Source organism: Aythya fuligula, chromosome 8 (genome assembly GCF_009819795.1).
Source record: "Aythya fuligula isolate bAytFul2 chromosome 8, bAytFul2.pri, whole genome shotgun sequence".
NCBI lineage: Eukaryota > Metazoa > Chordata > Aves > Anseriformes > Anatidae > Aythya > Aythya fuligula.
Genome location: NC_045566.1, coordinates 8,202,383 through 8,223,526, shown reverse-complemented (window position 1 = coordinate 8,223,526; position 21,144 = coordinate 8,202,383). Strand labels below are relative to the sequence as shown.

General features: G+C 45.2%; 1 protein-coding gene across 1 annotated transcript; it reads left to right on the top strand.

Moving 5' to 3' along the window:
- The first annotated feature begins 274 nt into the window (after positions 1-274).
- SLC5A9 (solute carrier family 5 member 9) lies at positions 275-20,882 on the top strand. Its single transcript, XM_032192421.1, has 14 exons — positions 275-403; positions 999-1,070; positions 3,458-3,562; positions 5,428-5,592; positions 7,907-8,012; positions 8,234-8,314; positions 9,073-9,278; positions 10,083-10,218; positions 11,132-11,239; positions 11,421-11,571; positions 12,775-12,943; positions 13,478-13,693; positions 18,879-19,026; positions 20,674-20,882. The coding sequence occupies exons 1-14, from the start codon at positions 275-277 to the stop codon at positions 20,880-20,882; spliced, it is 2,001 nt and encodes a 666-aa protein (XP_032048312.1).
- Positions 20,883-21,144: the final 262 nt, after the last annotated feature.

Genomic DNA, 21,144 nt, shown 5'->3' with positions numbered 1-21,144 from the left:
ACGCAAGCAGCTTAACTCCTTTGCTGCTGCCAAGGAGCCTGCCGAGAAGGCTCAGCTGTCTCCTCTCCTGTCTTTCCCCCTGTTGCTATCTGTGCAGTGAATGCACAGCTTAATGTGTCCTCCCTGCCTGCTGACCGCCCGTCGGGCCTCTCCGCAACACGGGGCTCCCCACTCACACCTTCTCCACCTTGTTAATTATTACAAGGGAAGCGATGAAGACGAACGTGCGCCAAAGTCCAGTGTGAAAGAGAAAATCAGCAGTTCTCTCGCAGCCATGAGCCAGCCCACCCCAGCCACCACGGAGCCGCCTGCACTGCCAGGGGAGACGAAGGCAGTCTTTGGGGTGGCAGACATCATCGTGGTGGTCTTTTACTTCGTCTTTGTCCTCGCTGTTGGGATATGGGTGAGTCCCTGAAGTTACAGGTCTGCAAGCATTTGACCCTCCCCACTCCCCTGCAGGGTACAAAGGTGTCTGCCTGCAAAAGGCATCCCCTGCACACACCGTTATCCCAGGCCCTGCTGAGCAGGTCGGGGAGGCGATATCTGTGAGTCTCCATCCCCACATGCGGACAGCTTTGGTGCTTGTCCTGAGGAAGGTGCCTGCCTCCTGTGCTGCAAAGTAGTCATGGGCGGGAGACCAGGGCAAGGGGAAAGCTGGGGATGGGGGTGGGAAGACTGAAACAGGATGATAAAAGCTTTGGAAAAGTTGTTATCAATTATAAGTTCATGTTGCTTTGTGTAGGCCTCTTTTATAGAGATCTACAGTGTTTTTCTCCTTCCCAATGTGTACATTCAAGGAGAAGACATTAAATAAGTACTAGTGGCTTCTTTCCAAACCTATATTACCAGAAGCCTGCAGGAAGAGAGGCAGAAGCACACAAGCAAAGGGCTGCTGGAAAGGAATGACAGAGTGTTTCAAGGCTGCTGGGATGAGCGTTGGGTCTGACCTGAGGGTGGGTGAATGGAGAAAAAGCTTTTTCTTTCTCCTGTGTTTCCAGTCGTCAATACGGGCAAGCCGGGGAACCATTGGAGGTTATTTTCTTGCTGGACGATCCATGACCTGGTGGCCTGTAAGTGAAATGCATCCCTCTGTTTTTCATGGTTTGAAAGTAATTCTCTATTTAAGGAGGGCAGGCCTTGTGTGGGGATCCCATCCATACACTTTCTGTGCCCCTGTGACAAAGAGAATCCACCAGAAATCATCCCAGGCAACTTTGCCAGGGAGCTGCAATATAGTGCTACCAGACCAAAAAGATAGTTCAGCATCTTCAGTTGTTTCTCATCTTTAAATTTCTCTGCTAAAGTAAGCAATAAAAATGTCCATGCTGGTAGATGTGGAAGAGCTCTGACTGCCTAGTTGTGTTTGGCCCCAACTCACCAAAGATTCCATTGTCCCCAAAGCCAAGACAGCATTAGGTAATCTAGGAATGTGCTTTCCAGTGAAAAAAGCATTTAGAGACTGAAGAAAAAATAATCCCAAAGCCCAAGACTTTCTGAGCCCTTACTATTTAGAGTAAAGTCGAGATTATTGACAAACGATGTAAAGGATATAAACTTCAAACCACCAAAGTATAAATCTTCACTATGAAGAAAAAAAATCTATTGAAGGCATCTTTTCTTGGGAGTGAAAGGTACATATAAAGATAATTTAAAGTTTGAAAGGAATAAAAATGCCACAGGAATAAATATCCTTCTCAGCCAATGCCAAACTCCAGCACTATATATCTTTCTAGTGAGTCATGAGTAGCAGAATGCACTTCTCAACCAAAACACTGTTGTTTTTTTCCCCTTTTTTTTTTTTTTTTTTTTCTTTGCATGTGTGTTGCCCATAAATTCACTAGGCTAAATTTTCAGCCTTTTCCATCAGAGATACATCTGTCTCTCAAATATGTTATTTCTTAAACATTCTTTACACTTTTGCTCAGCCAAGTGACATTTAAAGAAAATGCACAACTTGATGCTTTTTTCTAATTAGGAGGGGAATAATTAAAAAACAGTAAAATGGAGTATTTTTCACCCAACAATATTCTTCTTCTTTTTTTTTTTTTTTTTTTTTTAATTCTTATTTCTTTTTGCTCCAACCACAGGTGGCCACAGAATCCTCTGGGTACAGGTTGGCTCTTGGCTCTTTTGATTTACAGTCCTAGGTCCATAGCAACCTCTAATACTGTTCACTTTTTATGTTGTTTGTCCAGGTAGAGAGCCAACTCTGCAGCACTTCTTGCAGGCTCAGTTCCTCGTGGCCTTCACCTTGAGTACACGACTGGCTTATATGTACTATTTCTTTTTACAGGGGTGACAGGTCTCTTTTGTGTTAGCCTCAGATAAACCCTGATGTTACATTGCTGCTCCTGTACAATATATCATCTTCTGTATTTTTGTGTCTGATATAGATATCAGGAAAACAGATTACAGTTCTTGAGAACACCACTCCCTACCTAAGTTGCAAACTCATGTTGCAGCAGCCAGCTCTCTAATCAGGAGTTTTCTTTGACAGACACGAAGGCAGAGCTGTTGGCAGGATTCAGTGTGGGTGTTCATGCCATATTAATGTTTTACCTTGCTCAGAGGTGAGAAGCGGATCAAATTCCATCAGTCTTTGTTTCAAGTTTAGCAGTGCTAAGAGAAAAATTCCTCACAGGAGACGTAGCTGAAAGCAAAGTTCCTCTGGAGAGAAAAGGGCTCGACTTGTACTTTAGGTAACATCTCGTTTGACCCTGAGAGGGATTTGGCATTGGCATACAGAAGGGAGGTGAGTCTTTGTGCCAAATTAAAGTATTAATTAAGTCATATAGTCTTTGCCCAGTTTAAATTGCCTTGGAGCTTGCATTCTTCCAATTAGGGTGTCAATGAGCCATGGTAGGGACAGCATCGAAGTTAACCTGAAGAATTAGTATTTTCCAGCCTACTGCAGGGCTGAATATCTTTGAACCTATGTGTACACAACAAACACAAAGGACTACATGTTGCCAACATTGTCCCTGCTACTGTTCAGGAACATCTTGTGTTAGGAGGAGCTTCAAGAGGGTGGTCATGTCGCCGTGGCCTTGTAAACCACCACATGCTTGTTCAGTGCAGGACTTAAAAGAGGCTGGGATGTCTGCAAGCTGTGAAGAGGTAAAGCCTAAAGGGTCAACAAGGTTCCACATTGCTGGCTGTGTACCAAGGGAATTGAGAAATCCATCACATTTCATAGACACTGAGGTATCTGTGGCTGCCACCAGGCTTCCCTCACCCATCCGTTTCCCCCAGAGCAGACATTTATCTCAGGAGAACCCTTGCCAAAGCAAACCCTGATTCTCGGGGAGGAAAACCCAACTCTCCAGTAACACCTAGCCACCTACCTGCAAGGAGATGACATCCTGGGGAAAGGGAGCACCTGGGGAAAGTGCTTGGGCTAATAGAGAAATTCCTTGGGATGACTTTCTGTGTTGTGTGCCTGTGCTGTGTGTTTCAGATCGGAGCATCTCTGATGTCCAGCAATGTGGGCAGTGGCTTACTCATTGGCCTGGCGGGCACTGGAGCAGCTGGGGGCCTTGCTGTTGGGGGCTTTGAGTGGAATGTAAGAGCCTGTTATTTTGTCAACTAAAACATCACTGTTTACAAAGGACTGTGGGTTCATCTCCAAAACCTGATGCTACTGGTATCAGCAACTCCAGGTTCTCAAACCTCAGAAGGGAAGCCTCCAGAAATTGAGACAGCCTAAGAAACATGAAGTCTTTATTTTAGTTTTAAGTGGAATCCACTTAGATGCTCTTTGACCTTCCTGGAAGCATATGGCTATATTTTTAAGCTTTAGTCACCACTCATCAAGATTAAAAGATAATAGATGCTGAAAATGTAGTTGGATAATCACAGGATTCCGGGAACAGGAACTTTGAAAACAAACAAACAAACAAACAAAACAAAACAAAACAAAAAAAACCCACAGCATGTACTCCTAAATTCAATGCAAAACCATGAGAATTGGCAACACTGCATTCACCTGTCAGCTGCCAAAATGTGACGTCTCTGGGGTGAACATCTGGGTGCGAAGGCAAGTCTCATTCTGCCCTATTGAAATGCCCTGGAAAATTGCCACTGACACCACACAGAGCATGAAAACCAGGCCCTTTGTGTGTGATGCTAATGAAATTTCTCAGCTGCAGTGATGAGGAGTGAGATTAGTGCCAGCCTCACAATAAACATCACTCACCTAACTCTAAATCTCTTGTCTGTATCAGCAGAGCCTGCTAATAGTGCCGGATACTTGCCAAGCACAGGCAGGGCCCAGCCCACCAAAGGCTCTTTCCTGGGATATCTATTCACTGCAGCTATTTATTTTTTTTTAAACCCTTAAGATCACCTTCAAGTCCTTTGTGAAGAAACCTGAGCCTGCTTTCAGGCTGGTGCATGTAAGACATATCACTGTATTTTAAGTAAATCTATTCAAGTAATTTTAGAAGCCCATGAAGACAAGATTGTATGTCAGGACAAATCTAGCTTCATGAGTTTAGATTCATTTCTTTCAGATTGGAAAGGGACCTTAGGATATGCCATTATTCTCTCCCTTCGGCAAGGGACATCACTCAGCTGCGGGGATCATATGGGCATCTTTTACCTAAGCCAATCTCTGCCACTGCAGGAACCACGGCTGTTCTCTTCAATCACGCTCAACCTCTGTCCCCAGGGCTCAGTTTCATTTCTGATAACTTAAATAACCAATCAAAGTAAAATCTGGACTAATGGAGGGTACTTGGAAGAAAGGTAATGTCCAGAACATTCAGGAAGTGAGGTCTGGTAACCCAGTGGCTTTTATTTATGTTCTGGATCTCCGTTCTGGGCTTTTGCTGGGTTTCAGAAAGGAAATACACGATGCCTTTAAGACTCTTCACCTGTGGCAAAACAACTGAACTGCCCCTTTATCTACCCGCAACAGAAGCAGATCTGCTTCAGCCTGAAAGGAGAACATCCCAGCAGAGTCTTGCTGTTGCTTATTTTTATGCTCTGCAGGGAGGCTGCTGCCTCAGCCTCATCACTTGCTAATCAAGCAACAAACAGATGCTTCAATCCTTCTCTGAATCACTTAACTATTCACTGCCACAGAGTCAGTGATTTCAAAGGCCACCAAATACAACATCATCTTTAGAGACCCAGAGCAACAGAATACACCATCTTGCCCAAAAGATTCAGATAAGGAATGGATATGCCACCTGTGACAAAGAAGCATGGGGTGTAAGAGGAAAACCTCTGAAACTTTTAAATATATTGTGATAATGCTTTCATTTGTCTTTTCATCTTCTGAGTAGGGACAAAAAATCCAAGTACTTCCCAAATACATTGCATGGCACCACACACTCCTTTCTTAAGTTGTCCACTGAAAGGGAAGATGAGAATTGTGTTCTTGTGTTGAATCACGTGCCTTTATTTTCTCTGTCTCTTTATCAGGCTACCTGGGCACTCCTGGCTCTTGGCTGGATCTTTGTGCCTGTTTACATCGCAGCTGGAGTGGTCACCATGCCTGAGTACCTGCAGAAGAGATTTGGAGGGCAGAGGATACAAATCTACATGTCTGTACTGTCCCTCATTCTCTATATATTCACCAAGATATCCGTATGTATCCAATTGAACACAACCTTTGTGGCTAGGGCAGGGGTAGGGCATCCTGGCACAATGCAGAGATAGCTCAGATGTCCTTCGAAGGACCAGCTCAGCTACCAGAAACAATATCAGTGTATTTTGTGCTTCTTTGCTTAAGTAAATACCTGCCTCTGCATTGATCATGGAGATTTACCTTGAGAGAGAGAGTACTCATTAAGGAGCAATGCACAGGGAGAACTTTACAGGGATATAGCAGCTAATTACTAGATGGTGTAAGTACCACAACCTGCCTTTTCCCTTCCATCAAGTCAAACCTTTGGTAATTTAGACAGGGGAACTGCAGCATTACGCCATCTGAGCATCTGGCTGGTTACATCCTGTAGATATGAAATCCTCTTAAATGATCATAAATCTGCATAGTCCTAGTGATTAGTTTGCTATTGTTCTTGTTGAGTTTTCAGCATTAGGGATGTTATTCCTCTCTCTCTCTGTCACTTGTGTTGTATAAGGAGGGTATAGCAAAAGGGGTAGGTTCTAGCTTAAGACAAAACTCATTATCCTTTCTGGATTGCTTGCAGTGTTGTACCCTGTTGGTAGTTAAAATGCAAGGTAAGCTGTTGGGTATTTCATTTCATTTAAATGCCATTAATAAAGAGGTAGAACATATGTTCAGAGATTTGATAAGAACTACCTGTGCCCTTGGAGGGACAGGACTGTATTTCAAAGCCCATTACAGGGACTGAAAATTTTTGTTTTGGCCAGTTTTGACTAGACTCCATTGAAGTATTTAGACGTCAAATTGCCTTAGAAGATTTTGAATGAAGATGAGGCACCCATGTGCCTTTTGCAGCCGGCCTCAGTGTCCTTCCCCCAGGCTTATTACTTCTCAGTTCCTGGGGGGTGCACTGGAAGATGGCTCAGGGCTGGGTGCATGGGATAGATTTCATCCTCTAATGGCCAATTGTTGGTCATGTTGCTTGCCCCTTGCTGCCACCACTGCCCCCAGGAGCTTTGCTCTCTGCAGTTGGAGCATTTCTCAGGACGACGTCTAGGAAAGAGATGTCTGGAGCAAAACTGGACAAATGGAAAGTCTCTCCTGCAATAGCACAACAGTGTGCACAGCTACACACTCAATGCACAATGTGGAAAAAGACCAATATTTCAAAATGACCTTCAGCAGAGCAGAATTTGCCAATGTCTTTCAGGGCAGGACCCTGGCCCCAGTCATTGCTGTTTCATCTCAGTGGTTTCTCCTCCATGCAGCTAATTCACACGTGGCTGACGGATGTGGCTGGCGCAGTTTATGGGCATGACAGGTGCTTTCTATTAAGCAGTGCCTTTGTTTGTAGAGAGCTCATTTAGCGGCTGGCTGGACAGCCGGCAGTTGGTTACAAGAAGGATTTTTCTTCCTGTGCATTTTGCCCAGGTGTAAGTTAGCAGCTAGGTCATTGCAGAGTCCTCCCTGTTTGCAAAGAAAAGCAGAGATCTCAATAAACAGTGCTGTCAAAGGACTCAACCTGTGTAGCTACAGAGCTGGTTGCATTTCCTGCTGGGAAGTCAAAGACCAGAAGACTTGCTGGCTCCTGTAGTGCCCTGGTAGTGGTTGTCCCATCTCGGGGTCACAGAGATCAGGAACAACACTGGATACTTGCTTATTTGGGGCACAGCAAAGAGAAATCTTGTCCCATCCCTTCTGTCTTGTTTTACAAATGTCTTTGCCTGTACCTCACCCCATACCAGGTGTACAAGTGTTCTTCAGATTGATTTCCCAACACATACACATCTCCCGTATCACCTTCCACATCTGAACGATGCTATCTGTATAATTCTGGGTTTCACTCAGTTTCTGTTTTCACTCTCCCAGGCAGAAGGTCCAAACAAAACAGAGGTGGTAGGGGTTGCTATATTTCTAAGGAGGTCCTCAGCAGGTATAACCTGTTTTACTGGAGTCATTTTAATGCTGAACAGTGTAAGTAGAAAAGCAGGTTGATGACCTTTTCAGATAAATAAAACATGGTACAAGATAGCAGTGACACTTTACAGAGGTCTTCCAAGCTGAGAGTGACTCCTGGCCACCAGGACATGGTGATGGGCAGAACATGGTCTGTGCTATTTCCACCTTTCCTTCTGTGGATACATGGGCACAGGTTTGATGTCCCCATGACATGGGATGCTGCTCACCATGGGTGGCTTCACTGTCAGTGAAGCTTGTCAACGCTTTCATCTGCAGAGGGCTGCAGGCTGCTCTATGAGATTGCACTTGCACAAAGCAGAGCTAACATCAGACTTTTATTATAATTATTATTATTATGAATTTATTTTCCAGACAGACATTTTTTCTGGAGCATTGTTCATCCAAATCTCTTTGGGCTGGAACCTCTACTTGTCCACTGTAGTCTTGCTAGCGGTGACTGCCGTCTACACCATAGCTGGTAAATAACAAATTTTAAAATAAACACTATAAGCTATGGGCAAGCCCCTTACCATGTTCTTCCTGGGAGGGCTTGTGTCCTGGGGTCTAGCCCAGTACCAGCTTTTCCCAGTGGATCTGTTCTGAAATCACAGAGCTGGGGCCAAGGAAAGCCTTTTTCCAGGTGGAATACCCGTTTCTATGTACGCGGGGACACTGTTTTCTCACTGTTTTTCCTAACAGGTGGTTTAACAGCTGTGATATACACAGATGCGCTGCAGACCCTGATCATGATACTGGGAGCTTTGGTCCTCATGTTCATAGGTAAGGGGAATCTGCAGGGACATCATACACTAGTTTAATGATCCCAAGGTCGTTAGACCTTATTGGGGTACCTCACCTCACCCTTTCAGGTATAGTGCAGAAATGAGTTTCAATCATTCACAGAAGTGGTGCTGGTACAACTCTCATTCACCAACAAACCAGACTTGCTTTGTCCTTTGCACTAACTGTATGGTGGTGATGTCCTGGATAAGTTCATCTTGCCAGTTGGAGCTTATCTGGAGCTGCCAACAAGCTTGCAAAACTGCATCCCCAGGGACAAATTCAGCTCTCACTATGCTCATGTAAATTCAGAGTAACTCTGCTGACTTTCCTTGTTGACTTTGTGGATTACTGTGGATTCACCTGGGCGTAACTGAGAATTATAAAAAAATAACAAGGGACTGACCATCATTGGTCTTTGCTTTAAGCCTCCTTGGCAAACAGAAATACGGATATATCCTGTTTAATTGCATACCTTCCTGCTCCAGTTCTCGGAAGGTGTATTGGCAAAGGCTAGATGCTGAGCACACTGTGAGGATTCGGGTGACAGTTTTTCCTGCATTGATCCTCTTCCAGGATGTGCTGTTCAAACCACAAGGACTCTGGGCAAAATCCAGCTTACTCCTGTACACACTTTGACTTCCAAAAGTGAGGGTGGAATGAAAAGAAAGGAGATGAGAGGAAGATAGGTGCAAAGAAAAGCAATCATCAGACTCAGATAAGGAAATAACATTAAATCATTGGTATTTTCTTTTCAGGATTTGAAAAAGTTGGCTGGTATGAAGGCCTGAAGGAGAAATACAGCACAGCGATTCCAAAGGTGATAGTCCCAAACACGACCTGTCACCTCCCACGTGCAGATGCCTTCCATTTGTTCAGGGACCCAGTCACAGGTGACATTCCTTGGCCTGGACTTATATTTGGCCTCTCCGTGCTAGCTCTTTGGTGCTGGTGCACTGATCAGGTAAAGAAAACCTTTCCCTCTCAGGCACCCCACTGCAATGTTCTTTCCAACCCACTCCTCACTTTGTAGATCTGTGAGCTGAAACATGACTGTGTCTTGCTGTGCAGGAGTCACTGCCTCTGTTACTGGACTAAACCTGAATAGTTCTCTCCTTCCACCTTCTCAGCAAGCTGCTACTTTTGTGCGCTTTTTAGGGTGGGTGAGCAGATTATTTTCATGTCTTTATCCTGCTGTGGGCTGGTGAGTACTGGGGGTCTGCATGCAGTTTGTGCAATGAGGTTACAAAAACAGGGAGCTGGAGCTGGTTCTGCAGTGACCTTGTGCAGACCTCCAGACAAGCTGCTCATATTCCAGCAGGTCTCACGTTTCTTATCCCTATCCAAGTTACAACAGGGAGAACTGTATTTGTTTCTTAAGAAACTGTGCTTTCGTTGTTCAAGGTGGGATAATCACCAAAACTCACCACTGAACTTTTACCAAAACATCCTTGTCTGCTTCATTCCTTGTCTCTTGCTGCTTTGTAACTGCTGTCCCCAGTCCTCAAGGTGGCTTCACTTCAGTCAAGGGCGAAATGATTCCTCTAAAGGAAATTTCCATGCTGCCCTCTGCCATAGCCTGTACACTGAGCTCTGAGCAGTGGCAGCAGGCTGCAGTCAACCGAGATGGGAAAGTTGCCATTGGCATGCAAAACACTCTGGGATCCTGTCGCATGAAAGTCATCCATGAGAACAAGAGGAGAGATGGATCCTGCTCTCTCTGCAGTGCTCCAGCTTTACTCCCCGATCCCTTTCTGACCAATTGCAGGTGATAGTCCAGAGGTCGCTCTCTGCCAAGAACCTCTCCCATGCCAAAGGTGGATCGGTGCTGGGAGGATATTTGAAAATCTTCCCTATGTTTTTCATCGTCATGCCAGGGATGATCAGCAGAGCTCTTTATCCAGGTGAGCCTTCCCATATTCTTCACCATAGGGCTTTACAATTTTTATGAGCACTAATCCCACACAGGTCCTTCAGCACTTTTACACCTCAGAAACTCCGCTGTCTTGCAGGCATACTTGTATATATTCCTGTTGTGCACAGATGTTCCCATGCCCTTCTTCCACCTCCAGTGCTCCCACAGCAGAAGAAATTAGTGGGGGTATCCTAATGGGGCAGATTGTACCACTGAGAACAAAGAGCTCCATGCTGTGGGCATTATGTATATCTATCTAGACGGAGTCGATGACAAGAAATATATGAAGCACTGAGGTTGCCCTTTAGGTCCTGTGGATTACTTCCATTGTTTATTTGGTGAGAGTCTTGGCAATCTCCCACACAGATTCATGCAGTTCCCGGTGGATTATGTGAAACAGCCCTCCTTTGTGGAAGAACAAGAGTTCCCCTCGTGTTTTCTCCCAAGGAAATGTCATTGCTCATTCCTCCAGAGCATGCCACTTCCTAGGGAGAATGTCCTGGTTAGAAACACTGCTCCTGGAAGAAAGTGCCTCACGTGCTTCCAGACTTCATGAAATAGGAGTAAGTCAGCCTGCAGCATCATTGGCAACCCAGCTGACAGGCTCATGGAAGCTCTGCAGTTCCCCCAAATAACAAATCATCAAGGACTACAATTACGTAGCATCCAGGAGACTTATGTCAGTACCCTGAACAGAACTGCAATATGTCATCTCAAAGTTTCACCTTTATTTTAGGACATAAAAAAAAATTCTTCAGCTCTACTTGCTCTAGCTGCATTCCAACTTCACCTCTGATTTTATATTTACCTACGCAGGGCATCAAGATTTGTTCCCTTGAGTTATGTGTCCTATGGTTCAACAGCGTTTACATGACTTCTTGTTATTTTCCTGTATCCTACAGATGAAGTGGGCTGCGTGGACCCAGACATCTGTAGAAGGGTCTGTGGAGCAGCAGTGGGTTGTTCCAACATTGCCTACCCCAAACTTGTGATTGAGCTCATGCCTGATGGTGAGAAAACTTTACATTCGTGGAGGTGGGCTTGAGCCAGGCTGTATGTAGAATCAAACTGCCCTTATCCATCCTAAAGATAAGGAAATCTTCCTGCAGTTACCAGCCAGCCGGAAGATAAAAGAGTGCTGGGAATCCAAAGGGTCTAGTCCTGATTTTTTTCCATGTTTTTCTCCGCCAGGGCTCCGGGGTTTAATGATTGCCGTGATGATGGCAGCCTTGATGAGTTCCCTCACCTCCATTTTCAACAGCAGCAGCACTCTCTTTGTTATAGACATCTGGCAGCGGATCCGCAAAAAGGCTTCAGAGCAGGAGCTGATGATTGTGGGCAGGTCCTTACATTTCTTTGTGTCTTGTTGCTGTCATCATCTGTTTTGACTGCAGCACTTACATTCTTCAGTCTGGACCCACTAAGAAAAAAACTGGTGCCAAAAACATAGAAGAGGAACACAGCATGGGAAAGAGCATTACCTTGTCCAGCTTCACCTCAGATAGATGTAGTCAGAGAGAAACACTGTGCTAAGTAGATCAGTGTCCCTCTCTTCTCTTAACTTAGCATAAGTACTGCCTTAAATCTGTATTTTAGAAAAACCAAAGGTACTCTAGAGTCACCATCACCAGAGGTCTTTAAAAACACGTTATTTTTGCACCAGACAGGAGCAATACATTGCAGTTGCTCTTTTTTCATGAAAAAGAGCAGCCTTGATGAGCTGGGCCTCCCAGCTCTCTATCTTTGTGATAAGTTATAGTGCCCTTTACGAGCAAGCTTTAGCACTGCATTATATCAGGGGCATATAAAGTTCTCCTCTTGATAGCAGAATTTAAGCTGCTTTCTGTATGTTTGTACTGTGTTTCCCTCTCCAGTCACAAGCTAGCAAGAAGTTTCAAAACTTCATTTTGGGACAGGTGAGGGATGCAGGCAATAGCTTGCTCCACTGCTGTGAAGTAGTGAGAGGGAAAATACCTCCTGTTCAGCAATATGGGCAACCATCTACAACATGCAATGCAAGATGAAGGAGGATTGTAGTATGCACCTGAGATCCCAGAAGCAGTTTTAATAACCAGAGAATGTGTTGGAATTTGGCAAAGACACCAGACTGAGCGTGTTATCTGCTTGGAGAGGTGGCAGAAAAATTCCTAATGATCACAGCTTCCATCTTCCTCTGTTGCATCCAAGAGGAGATCCTCTGAAGATCATGTCACTCTCTAAGACACATGGAGATGAGGGGCTTGCACTGACCGAGCTCGTGGTGAGAGTCACCAGGCCTTTGTGGATCTCTTGTGCATGTTGACTGCAAGTCCCAGCGCAGCTCACTCTGAAATCCATGAAATCAACCCCGGGATTTGACTGAATTGACCTTCTAAAGGAGAATGATTTTGTCTTTACTTGTGTCCATGTTACTCTTGACAGTGATCTCTGGTTTTATTCTTAGGAAATTCTGAAAGCAATTGTAAGTTTATTTTGCTGCAAAATTTCATTTTCAGGTAGACTCCTCCAACTATAGAGCTAATACAATTTCATACTCATCTTCCAGAGTCTTTATCCTCATCCTGGTAGTCATCAGTATTCTCTGGATCCCCATCATTCAGTCAGCCAACAGTGGCCAGCTCTTTGACTACATTCAGTCTATAACCAGCTACCTGGCTCCACCGATCACAGCTCTCTTTATCTTGGCAATCTTCTGCAAGAGAATTAATGAGCCGGTAAGTGGGATGTAAAACACCAATTGAGGCACATATTTAATTTGATAAAATAAATAAATAATTTTCCCTTCACTACCTAGCTTAGGAGATTCCTTAGATTCAGAGCCAGTCCAGCTAAAGTGTGACAATTAGAAAGAATTTTCCTGGCATGCATTAGTGGAGTTTAGCCCAGTCTCTAGTGCATGTGTGTTTGCTTCCAAGAAGCCACTGCAAGTGGTGCTTCTTGGCAGTCTCCTCTGAAATCACAAAAGCCAAGGTTGTTCTACACTTTAGGGAGGATGCCTCAAAGTCTAGTTGGAGGCTTGTTGCTAGGAGGAGACTCTTGCATTGTCTGTGCTCTATCTATTCCATGTTCAAGAGTAGAAAGAGAAAAATGAGGATTTTAAACTGAAAACATCCTCCTTTAATGAATGTCAGTGTGAGATGCCATCAGGTCTATCAAAGAGCTGAATTTAAAAAAAAAAAGGCAGAGAAAGGGAACTTCAACCAAGGGTAACATGCAGTGACCTCTTCTTTATGTCTGCCTTTTCTCAGGGTGCTTTCTGGGGCCTTGTGGTTGGGCTGGCTATTGGACTCGTTCGGATGATCATCGAGTTTATTTATAGCACACCGTCTTGCGGTGAGGAGGACAGAAGACCAGCTGTGCTAAAGGACTTGCACTACCTCTACTTTGCACTCATCCTCTGCGTCCTCACTGCCATTGTCATTGTCCTTGTTAGTCTCTGCACCCCCCCAATCCCTGAAGAAAAGGTAAGTGACTTTTCTCAGAAGCCCCGTTTGGTTTCCAAAAATCTCTGAAATCTGTCCTTTTCTTTTCCTTCCATGGCTGAGAAGTGGAGTGTAAAGCATACGCTGCAAAGAAGCACTTGCTCCTCAGCTTTCTGTTCCCCAGGTCTCATAGTGTTAGTGCTTCCCGAGGCACTGAGTGCTTGAAATTGAGTGCGAGTTTCCATGCTGTGCCTAGAGCTGGGCAGACACCACAGCCCATCATTGCTGGAATAGAAAGAAAAGAAGAAGGGGGGAAGGAGAGGAAATCATATTATGGAGCACTGCTGAGGAGGAATTAAATATATCTAATTGTAGCATATACCCTGTTTCAGCAGAGCCAGCATCAATCTTGCAGGCAAACAAGATTAATATCTTTTGCAACATGGGCATTTAGGAAAATAACATTTTGTCCCAATGTGATCTCAATTACATTTAATAACTTTGAGTCAGGCACAACTTTCTTTTACTTAACACATTCACATGGTGCAGAGTTGGGAGGCTTTATATAATAAAACCTTAAAGCAACTCTTCCCGGTCCCAAGTTTTAAAGCAGCTGTCAATATAACAAAACTGCCATCTACCTCCAAACAAAGGTTGCTGGATAGATTTAAAAGACTTTTTTTTTTTTTTTTTTCCCCTGTCTAACTGCATGAGGAAATGAGGGTGATGCTGTCACAGCATTTTCTATCTGTTGCTTCCTCATAACTTGTAAAGCATTAACCAGCACCATCAATGTTTGATTGAATGTTAGTGGTGTCAAAGATACCCAGCTCCTAAAGATTACATGAAAGCAGGTGCTCAGATAGAGGAGAGGCAGAGAGAGAGAGACTGCCTTTGTGTCTGCTTTGAGATAAAGTCTCATCTTTTATTAGCTATCAGAGGATCCACATGGGAGAGAGAAATACTGGCAAGAAGACACCATTAGTTCTGCAGCTTACGTTGTTCACTACTGCTCAGGGGTGGCCAGATGGTTGCCAGCAATTAATTACTGTGGTTTAATGAGTTTCCACTCATCATCTGACCTGTGATAACTAAACGTGTTCAGTGCTCCCTGCCCACAGCAATAGCAAGATAAGATGCATTAACACAGAACTGGCAAATAGCAAACATCATACCAACAGTTCAGAAAGTGAAAAAACTGGCCGCAGCACCAGAAGGCTTTTACTCTGACCTCTGAGGTATAAAAACAGTTAAAACACGCTCTAAGGAGTGCATGTGTTGGGGGAGGAGGGAGAAGAAAAGTCTTGTAGATGCATGAAAACCTAGAAAAAAAATGTAACATATTTATCAAGACTTGAACCAAGTCCTAAGAAGGACTTGCCTGCCTAACCTAACTTGCTAGACAAAAGAAGCTTTGTATATCATAGCTAGCTGGCTTTTATGAACCATATTTAATACCATACAGGATGTGATTAGCTACCCTTGGGAAGCTGAAGTAGGTGCCAATATTGCTGGGTTGCTGCGTGTCTGGCATGACTCTGAGTGGGCAGTGTTAAAACCAGCACCTTTCATTTTTCCTTGGTCAGACTAGCCCAACTTTTTCCCTGGACCTGAGCACATCAACAGGGTTGGACGGTGACCCATAGTGGTGTGCTTTCCCTTGGTGCCCTGCCGAGGTGCTATGGGAATGCTGAGATATGAGATGCTCTGTGGCCACTCTGAGATGGTTCAAGGACAGAAAGGCTGAGAGAAGGAAGAGCAGGAGGTAGAAATTGGGATGGATGTGTCAGCCCCCCCGGACCCAAGCTAGCACCTGAATTTTGTGTGGCCATTAGCAACCTCAAGTTGCTGGGTTTTGCCATGCAAGTGAGCAAACTTGTAGTGAAGATATTTTATGTCACCGTGATGGTGGCTGAGGGGCAGCAGGCATCCTAGCCAGAGCTGCCTGAAGCTCTGGCCCTTCCCAGTCCCAGGTGCTGGACAACTCGCTTTGAGAGCCTCAGATAGCCACCCATAAACATTGTGTGGGGCTAGTTCTGGCAGCCCTTATCTGTGCAGCACTTCGAGAAGTAATGATGAAAGACACCTTATAAGGGCAAGAAATTACACCATTTATTTTGTCACGTGAAAGGAAAAGAAAAAACAAGCCACCAAAAGAAAAGCCAAGGAAATATAGTGATAGATCAGATTTCAGCAGATGTAAATCAGCATAGCTTCATCGCCTTCAAAGACCAGGAACAGCTGCTGAGCACAGTTATGCCACTTTACATCAGCTGAAGATCTACACTGGACAACTTTAAATATTGAATCCCAATTCTTTTCAGATAGCAAATGAGCAAAAGGAGAAAAGAGATTTGTATCTGATGTTAGAACGGTACAGCTAATGTGCCTGGCTTTAAATGAATTACAATCCAAGAACTGCAAGCTGTAGCATTTTCTCCGTCTGTTTTGGACACTCTCCCATCCCTGTGGTGATTGATGCTGTGCTGGAAAACAAGTATGCAAGGAATTTGTTTGGTATGCTCCAGAGTTCATATGTCTTCATTGTAGGTAGTCCATATTGTGTCACGCCGTCCTTGAAAACCCTGCAAAAGAGCTTACAATTAAATTTGAGACTGTGAAGCTGAAACACAACTGTCAGGTGCCAGATGGCATTTCGGAACAGAAGGATTTATTCTAGTTTACAAACAACAAAAGAAAAACTTTGCTGAGTTATTGCAAACTCCCTTGTCCAAGGAGAATGTGGGGGTGAAAAGGGAAAGAAACAGCCCACAAAAAGAGAGCTACGCAGGCAGGTAACGTCCCCAGGGGTCAGGGTTCGTGCTGACAGGCTGATGGATAGGCAGTTCCAGCTGATGTGCTCCAGAGCTGGGGATGTTTTCCCAGTGTGCTGAGGTCTGGATTCAGCGTCTCCTTCAGGTGCAGAGCTCAGGAGAACTGAACCAGCTGTGGCTGGCCTGGCCCCACACCGTGCACTGCAGAGGTGCTGCAGCTGGGCAGGCTGGTGCTCCCCCTGCACCCCATGGTGCCACTGAGAGCAAAACGTTTTGTAACCTCTGCTGAGGAGCTGTAGACAACACGAGGCTTCACCTCTAGGGTGGTGGCTTGCCTTGTTGAAAAGGTTGGCCACAGGCAAAGCAGCAGCTCTGTGTGGCTCGGTGGTGAGATGTGAGGAGGTTACCTGTGTGTCCATGCTGCTTTCAACTGAGAATTGCTCCCACCTGGCAGAGTCTGAGCCGCAGGGAAACTCCAGCCCCTGCAGGCTTCACTGAGATGTGAAGTGACAGTCACTCGGTGACACATGGGAAGAGAAGTGAAAGGAAAAAAAGTTTCTCAGACGCTTTAGTACCGTGAAACTTTGCTATGTTCCAGTGACATTTTCTAAGTGATTAAAAAAAAAAAAAAAAGAGAGAAAAGAATCCTTGAGAAAGATGAGGATCATCAAATCAAAGCAATTTAGCACATCGTGACAAGAAAGATTAGCCCTGCCCAATGCTCATCTTGGTTGAAAATGATTTAAATAAAGCTATAAATCTTCTGGAAATTATGCAACATTTTATGTCAGCTGGAAACTGCTGCCTACATTTGTGTGTGTAAAATTCAAAAATTAAACTCACGTTATTTTGTAAGTGACCCGTTCAAGACATTCATCTCCATAGGGGCAGAGCAGGGAGGCAGTCGCTCATCGGGCAAACGCACGACTTTGCCTGGCCTGTCAGCAGCAGCACAGCCCCGCTGCCCTGGTCCCATCCCGTGGGAGGGCAGGCCGTGAACCTTGTGTGGGTTTGATGAGTGCAGTCCTTGCTGTTTGCCATGGTCACAGCATGCAGAAGTTAGGAAGTGCCACCAAGCTGCTCAGCGTGCATGGTCGGCCAAACAAGCAGCAGCTGCAGCTTGAATTTAAAGCCCTGCACCCCCTGGGATGGTTAACCCACAGCTGGCAAAAGGACTGCTGTGGGGTTTGCAGGATGAACCCCTACCTGGGTGCTTCCTGTGGCTAAGTGAGGAGAAGATGTTCAGACCTACCCCAGGACATGAGTTTCAGACATCCTAGTTTTGTAAGGCAGAGGAGATTGCAGCCACAAAAGCCTTTCCAGAACAGATCATCCTTCATGGCTTGTCATTGAAAGGACAATGCAGAGCACGGTAATGTCTTGTATTAGACCAATAGAGAAAACTGGAGTTAAACATAAATAAAAACACCAACACAACAAATGAAGAAAAAAAAAAGAGAGAGGGAAGAGACGTTTGTACAGACAAGTCTTACAGCGTGTGCCCATTCCTTTCTTCTTGTGACTACACCTGTTGGTCTGATGCATGTTATTGCCCTCGCTGCAAACTGCGACCTGTTTATCTCCACCATGGCTCTGTCCCTCTGTGCTGTTGCAGTCACAGGGCAGAGACACAATACTGCTGCTCGTCCCACCCAATCTAGCCCTGAGGTAAGCTCCTTTGGAAGGGCAGGTTTCTGCTTTGATGTGAGATTGTCTCAACTGTGGAGTTTAATGTTCATGTTGGATTTTCTCCTCCTATTAAACTGCAACTGAGATGGGACACAAGATCCTCCAGTCTCTCCCCATGTCCCACAGAGCCATTTAGATATCAGTGTCCCCATGGCCATATAGGTGCATGCTAACACCCAGCTGATCTTCCTGTGATGAGGGTACAATTGCTGTCTGTAGCTGGACATAAACAGAGAGGGTTATCTTAACTTAATTTTTTATTCCTTCTCTCTCTTTCTTTTCCCCCTTTTAATTGACTTTGTTGCCCTTTCCTTGTTGGAAGGCTGCTGTTCTGGACACAGATCTTCATCATTATTTCATGTCAGTAAGCTGAGCAAAAAGGAGTCTGCTTCCGCAGTGTCTGCTAAAAGGTTTCTGGTAGAGACAGGGATGGAACTGATTAAGCAGTATGACAACAACAAAACAAAAGAAAACAACAACAAAAAACAGATGGATCGAAACTAGATTAACTCATTTTTTTCAGCTTTCCAGCTCCAACTGGATGATACCAGCTTTTTAATTTTTTTATTTTATTTTTTTTAATTTCCCCAGTGTGTGGGTATCTGCACAAAAGGTAGATGAGGGAAAAGCAGGGGAAAAAATGTCACTTTAGAACTCCTCTGCCAGTACCATGTTGGACCTGTCTCCCCAAAGAGGGCCATGACTTACATGCCAGTTTGGGACGGGCAGGCCATAACCTGTGTGTTCTCCATCTCTCTTTGCAGCTCGCTTGCCTGACATGGTGGACAAGGCACAAGAAATCACCTGACATTGACCTGAGAAATTACAAGAGCGAATCAGCACAGATGAACTCAGCCAATGGAGAGGGTGACATGCTTGAAAGCGCAGATTTGGGCAATAAGGAGGAGGAAGGTAGGTGCCTGACTGTGGACAAGCACATTCATGTGCATGTGAATGCATAGCCAGGATCTCACACATGTGCCCTCCAAAACTCATGAGAGGTCACCTGTTGTAGTCACTGGAGTCCATGACTTGTACTTATGGGGATACCAGTTATAGAGATGTGATGAATGGAAGTGTGGCTGTTGGTCTTCCCAACATATCTGCTAGCATTTACTTCCACATCACAATCATATGAACGGCTCAAAGGAGCTACTGTTCTTGAAAAGCAAGAAAACCCACCACTAAGTACAATGTTTCTCCTCCTCTTCCCAATGAAGTCATTTATCCATGTGAACTACCCTGGTGCAGTCCTGCCCAGGCTGCAGTGTTATTTTGGCACTTCAGGCCTGGACACCTGATGGCAGGATGGACTCCTCAGATGGGGGTCAACAGCCACCTACAACAGCCCCCCTGGGGGTGGAGGTCTGTGCTGCTGGGACCCTGCTCCCTGGCCCATTGGCACTGGGGCTCTGTGCCATGACACTGCAGCTATTTCTCTGTCTCACCAAGATGCCTTTGAGGAGATCTGTATTGATCCTGCAAGCATAACCAAAGCAGCAGCTAGTAGTAGCACTCTCATGGCAGGCTCTGTAATCAGCACGTACAGATGGTGTCCCTTCCTGTCCCCATCACTGCCAGGAGATAAAGCCCTTGTCCATGTGCTCGAGATGCCTTCTCCTTGCCCCTGTGTGGTCTGTGCTGGCCAAACTCACTCAGCGTTGCTGTAATATCCTGCATCAAAATGGCATTATGGTCCGAAGAGTAGCAGGAAATGCTACATGTGCAAGTTCTGTTCAGAGTGAAAAAAATAATAATCCAGCTTTCTGGTTTTGAGCTTAACCTTCCAAGGTTACAGAGCAGAACTCAGAAGAAAGGCACATACACAAGATTTTGCTACTCCCTCCTTTTGTTGGTCAGGCCAAAGGACACTGGTACCAATTACAGCCAAGCTAAACAAAAGAGAACAAATAAAAGAAATCTCATTTTTTTCCCCATTAGAGTAAGTTTGGGTTTCAGTTGAATGCAGCTGTTCATCATTATTTATTATTTTTTATCAATTCCTAGTTCACTTAACTGGCTCATATTTTTATAAACAAATGTCTTGGTAATTTGGTGAATAGTAATGATGGGAAAGGAAATACAGAACAAAGGATCTGACAGTTTAATGAGATTTTTTTCCTTGGGTAACACCTTGTTTTCAAGGCCTTCTACCTTTCAAAAAAAAAAAAAAAAAAGAGGTTATATTTGGAAAGAACAGCCAGAGCAATATACACAGCACAGGACTGACAATTAAAGCACATACTTCACCTGGCCTGTCACGTGTAATAAACAAGCCAGGAGATCTCTAAATGGACCATCATGCTGTCAGGAATATGTGAAAGTGGAAGGAAGCTGGGTTGGGGAGGAAGGGGAACAGCTCCATTAATTAACAATTGGTGTTGCAATCAACCTGCAGTAATCAGGCTGTGCTGTACATGGCAGAGCTCACTGCTTCCCCTTCCCATCTCCATCTTCTGTCCCACCTGAAGTGCCCCCAGGCCCCGCAGGCTGGCTGACACACAGATGAGGGAGGGCCGTGTCCCAGCCCGGCAGTAACATTTTGTCCATCTCTCACAGCACCCAGGCCTCCCTGCTGGAAAATGCTCTACCTGTGGTTCTGCGGCCTGTCCCCTGGCCCCGCACGCACTCTGTCCCAGGAGGAGAAGGCTGCCCTGGAGCGGAGACTCACCAGCATCGAGGAAAAGCCCCTGTGGAGGACTGTTTGCAACGTTAACGCTGTTCTCCTGCTGACCATTAATGTCTTTCTGTGGGGATATTTCGGCTGAGGTGGGGTGAGGCGGCAGCACATGGCTTTGGTTTCTCTCAGGGCTTTTCAACTTCATGTCCAAGCTGTAGGCGTCAGGTGAAAGAGGTTCTGGTGATGGTTCCTGTGGTGCTGGCATGCCTGGGGCGGCTGTCCCCAGAGGCCCTGCTTGCTGGAAATGCCTGCGGGGCTCGGCTGGTCCACGACTAAGACAAGGTGCGACCGAGACTCACAACCGGTCGCATCCAGGATGTGTGGGTCAAGCCAAGAGGCCTGGGGGCAGC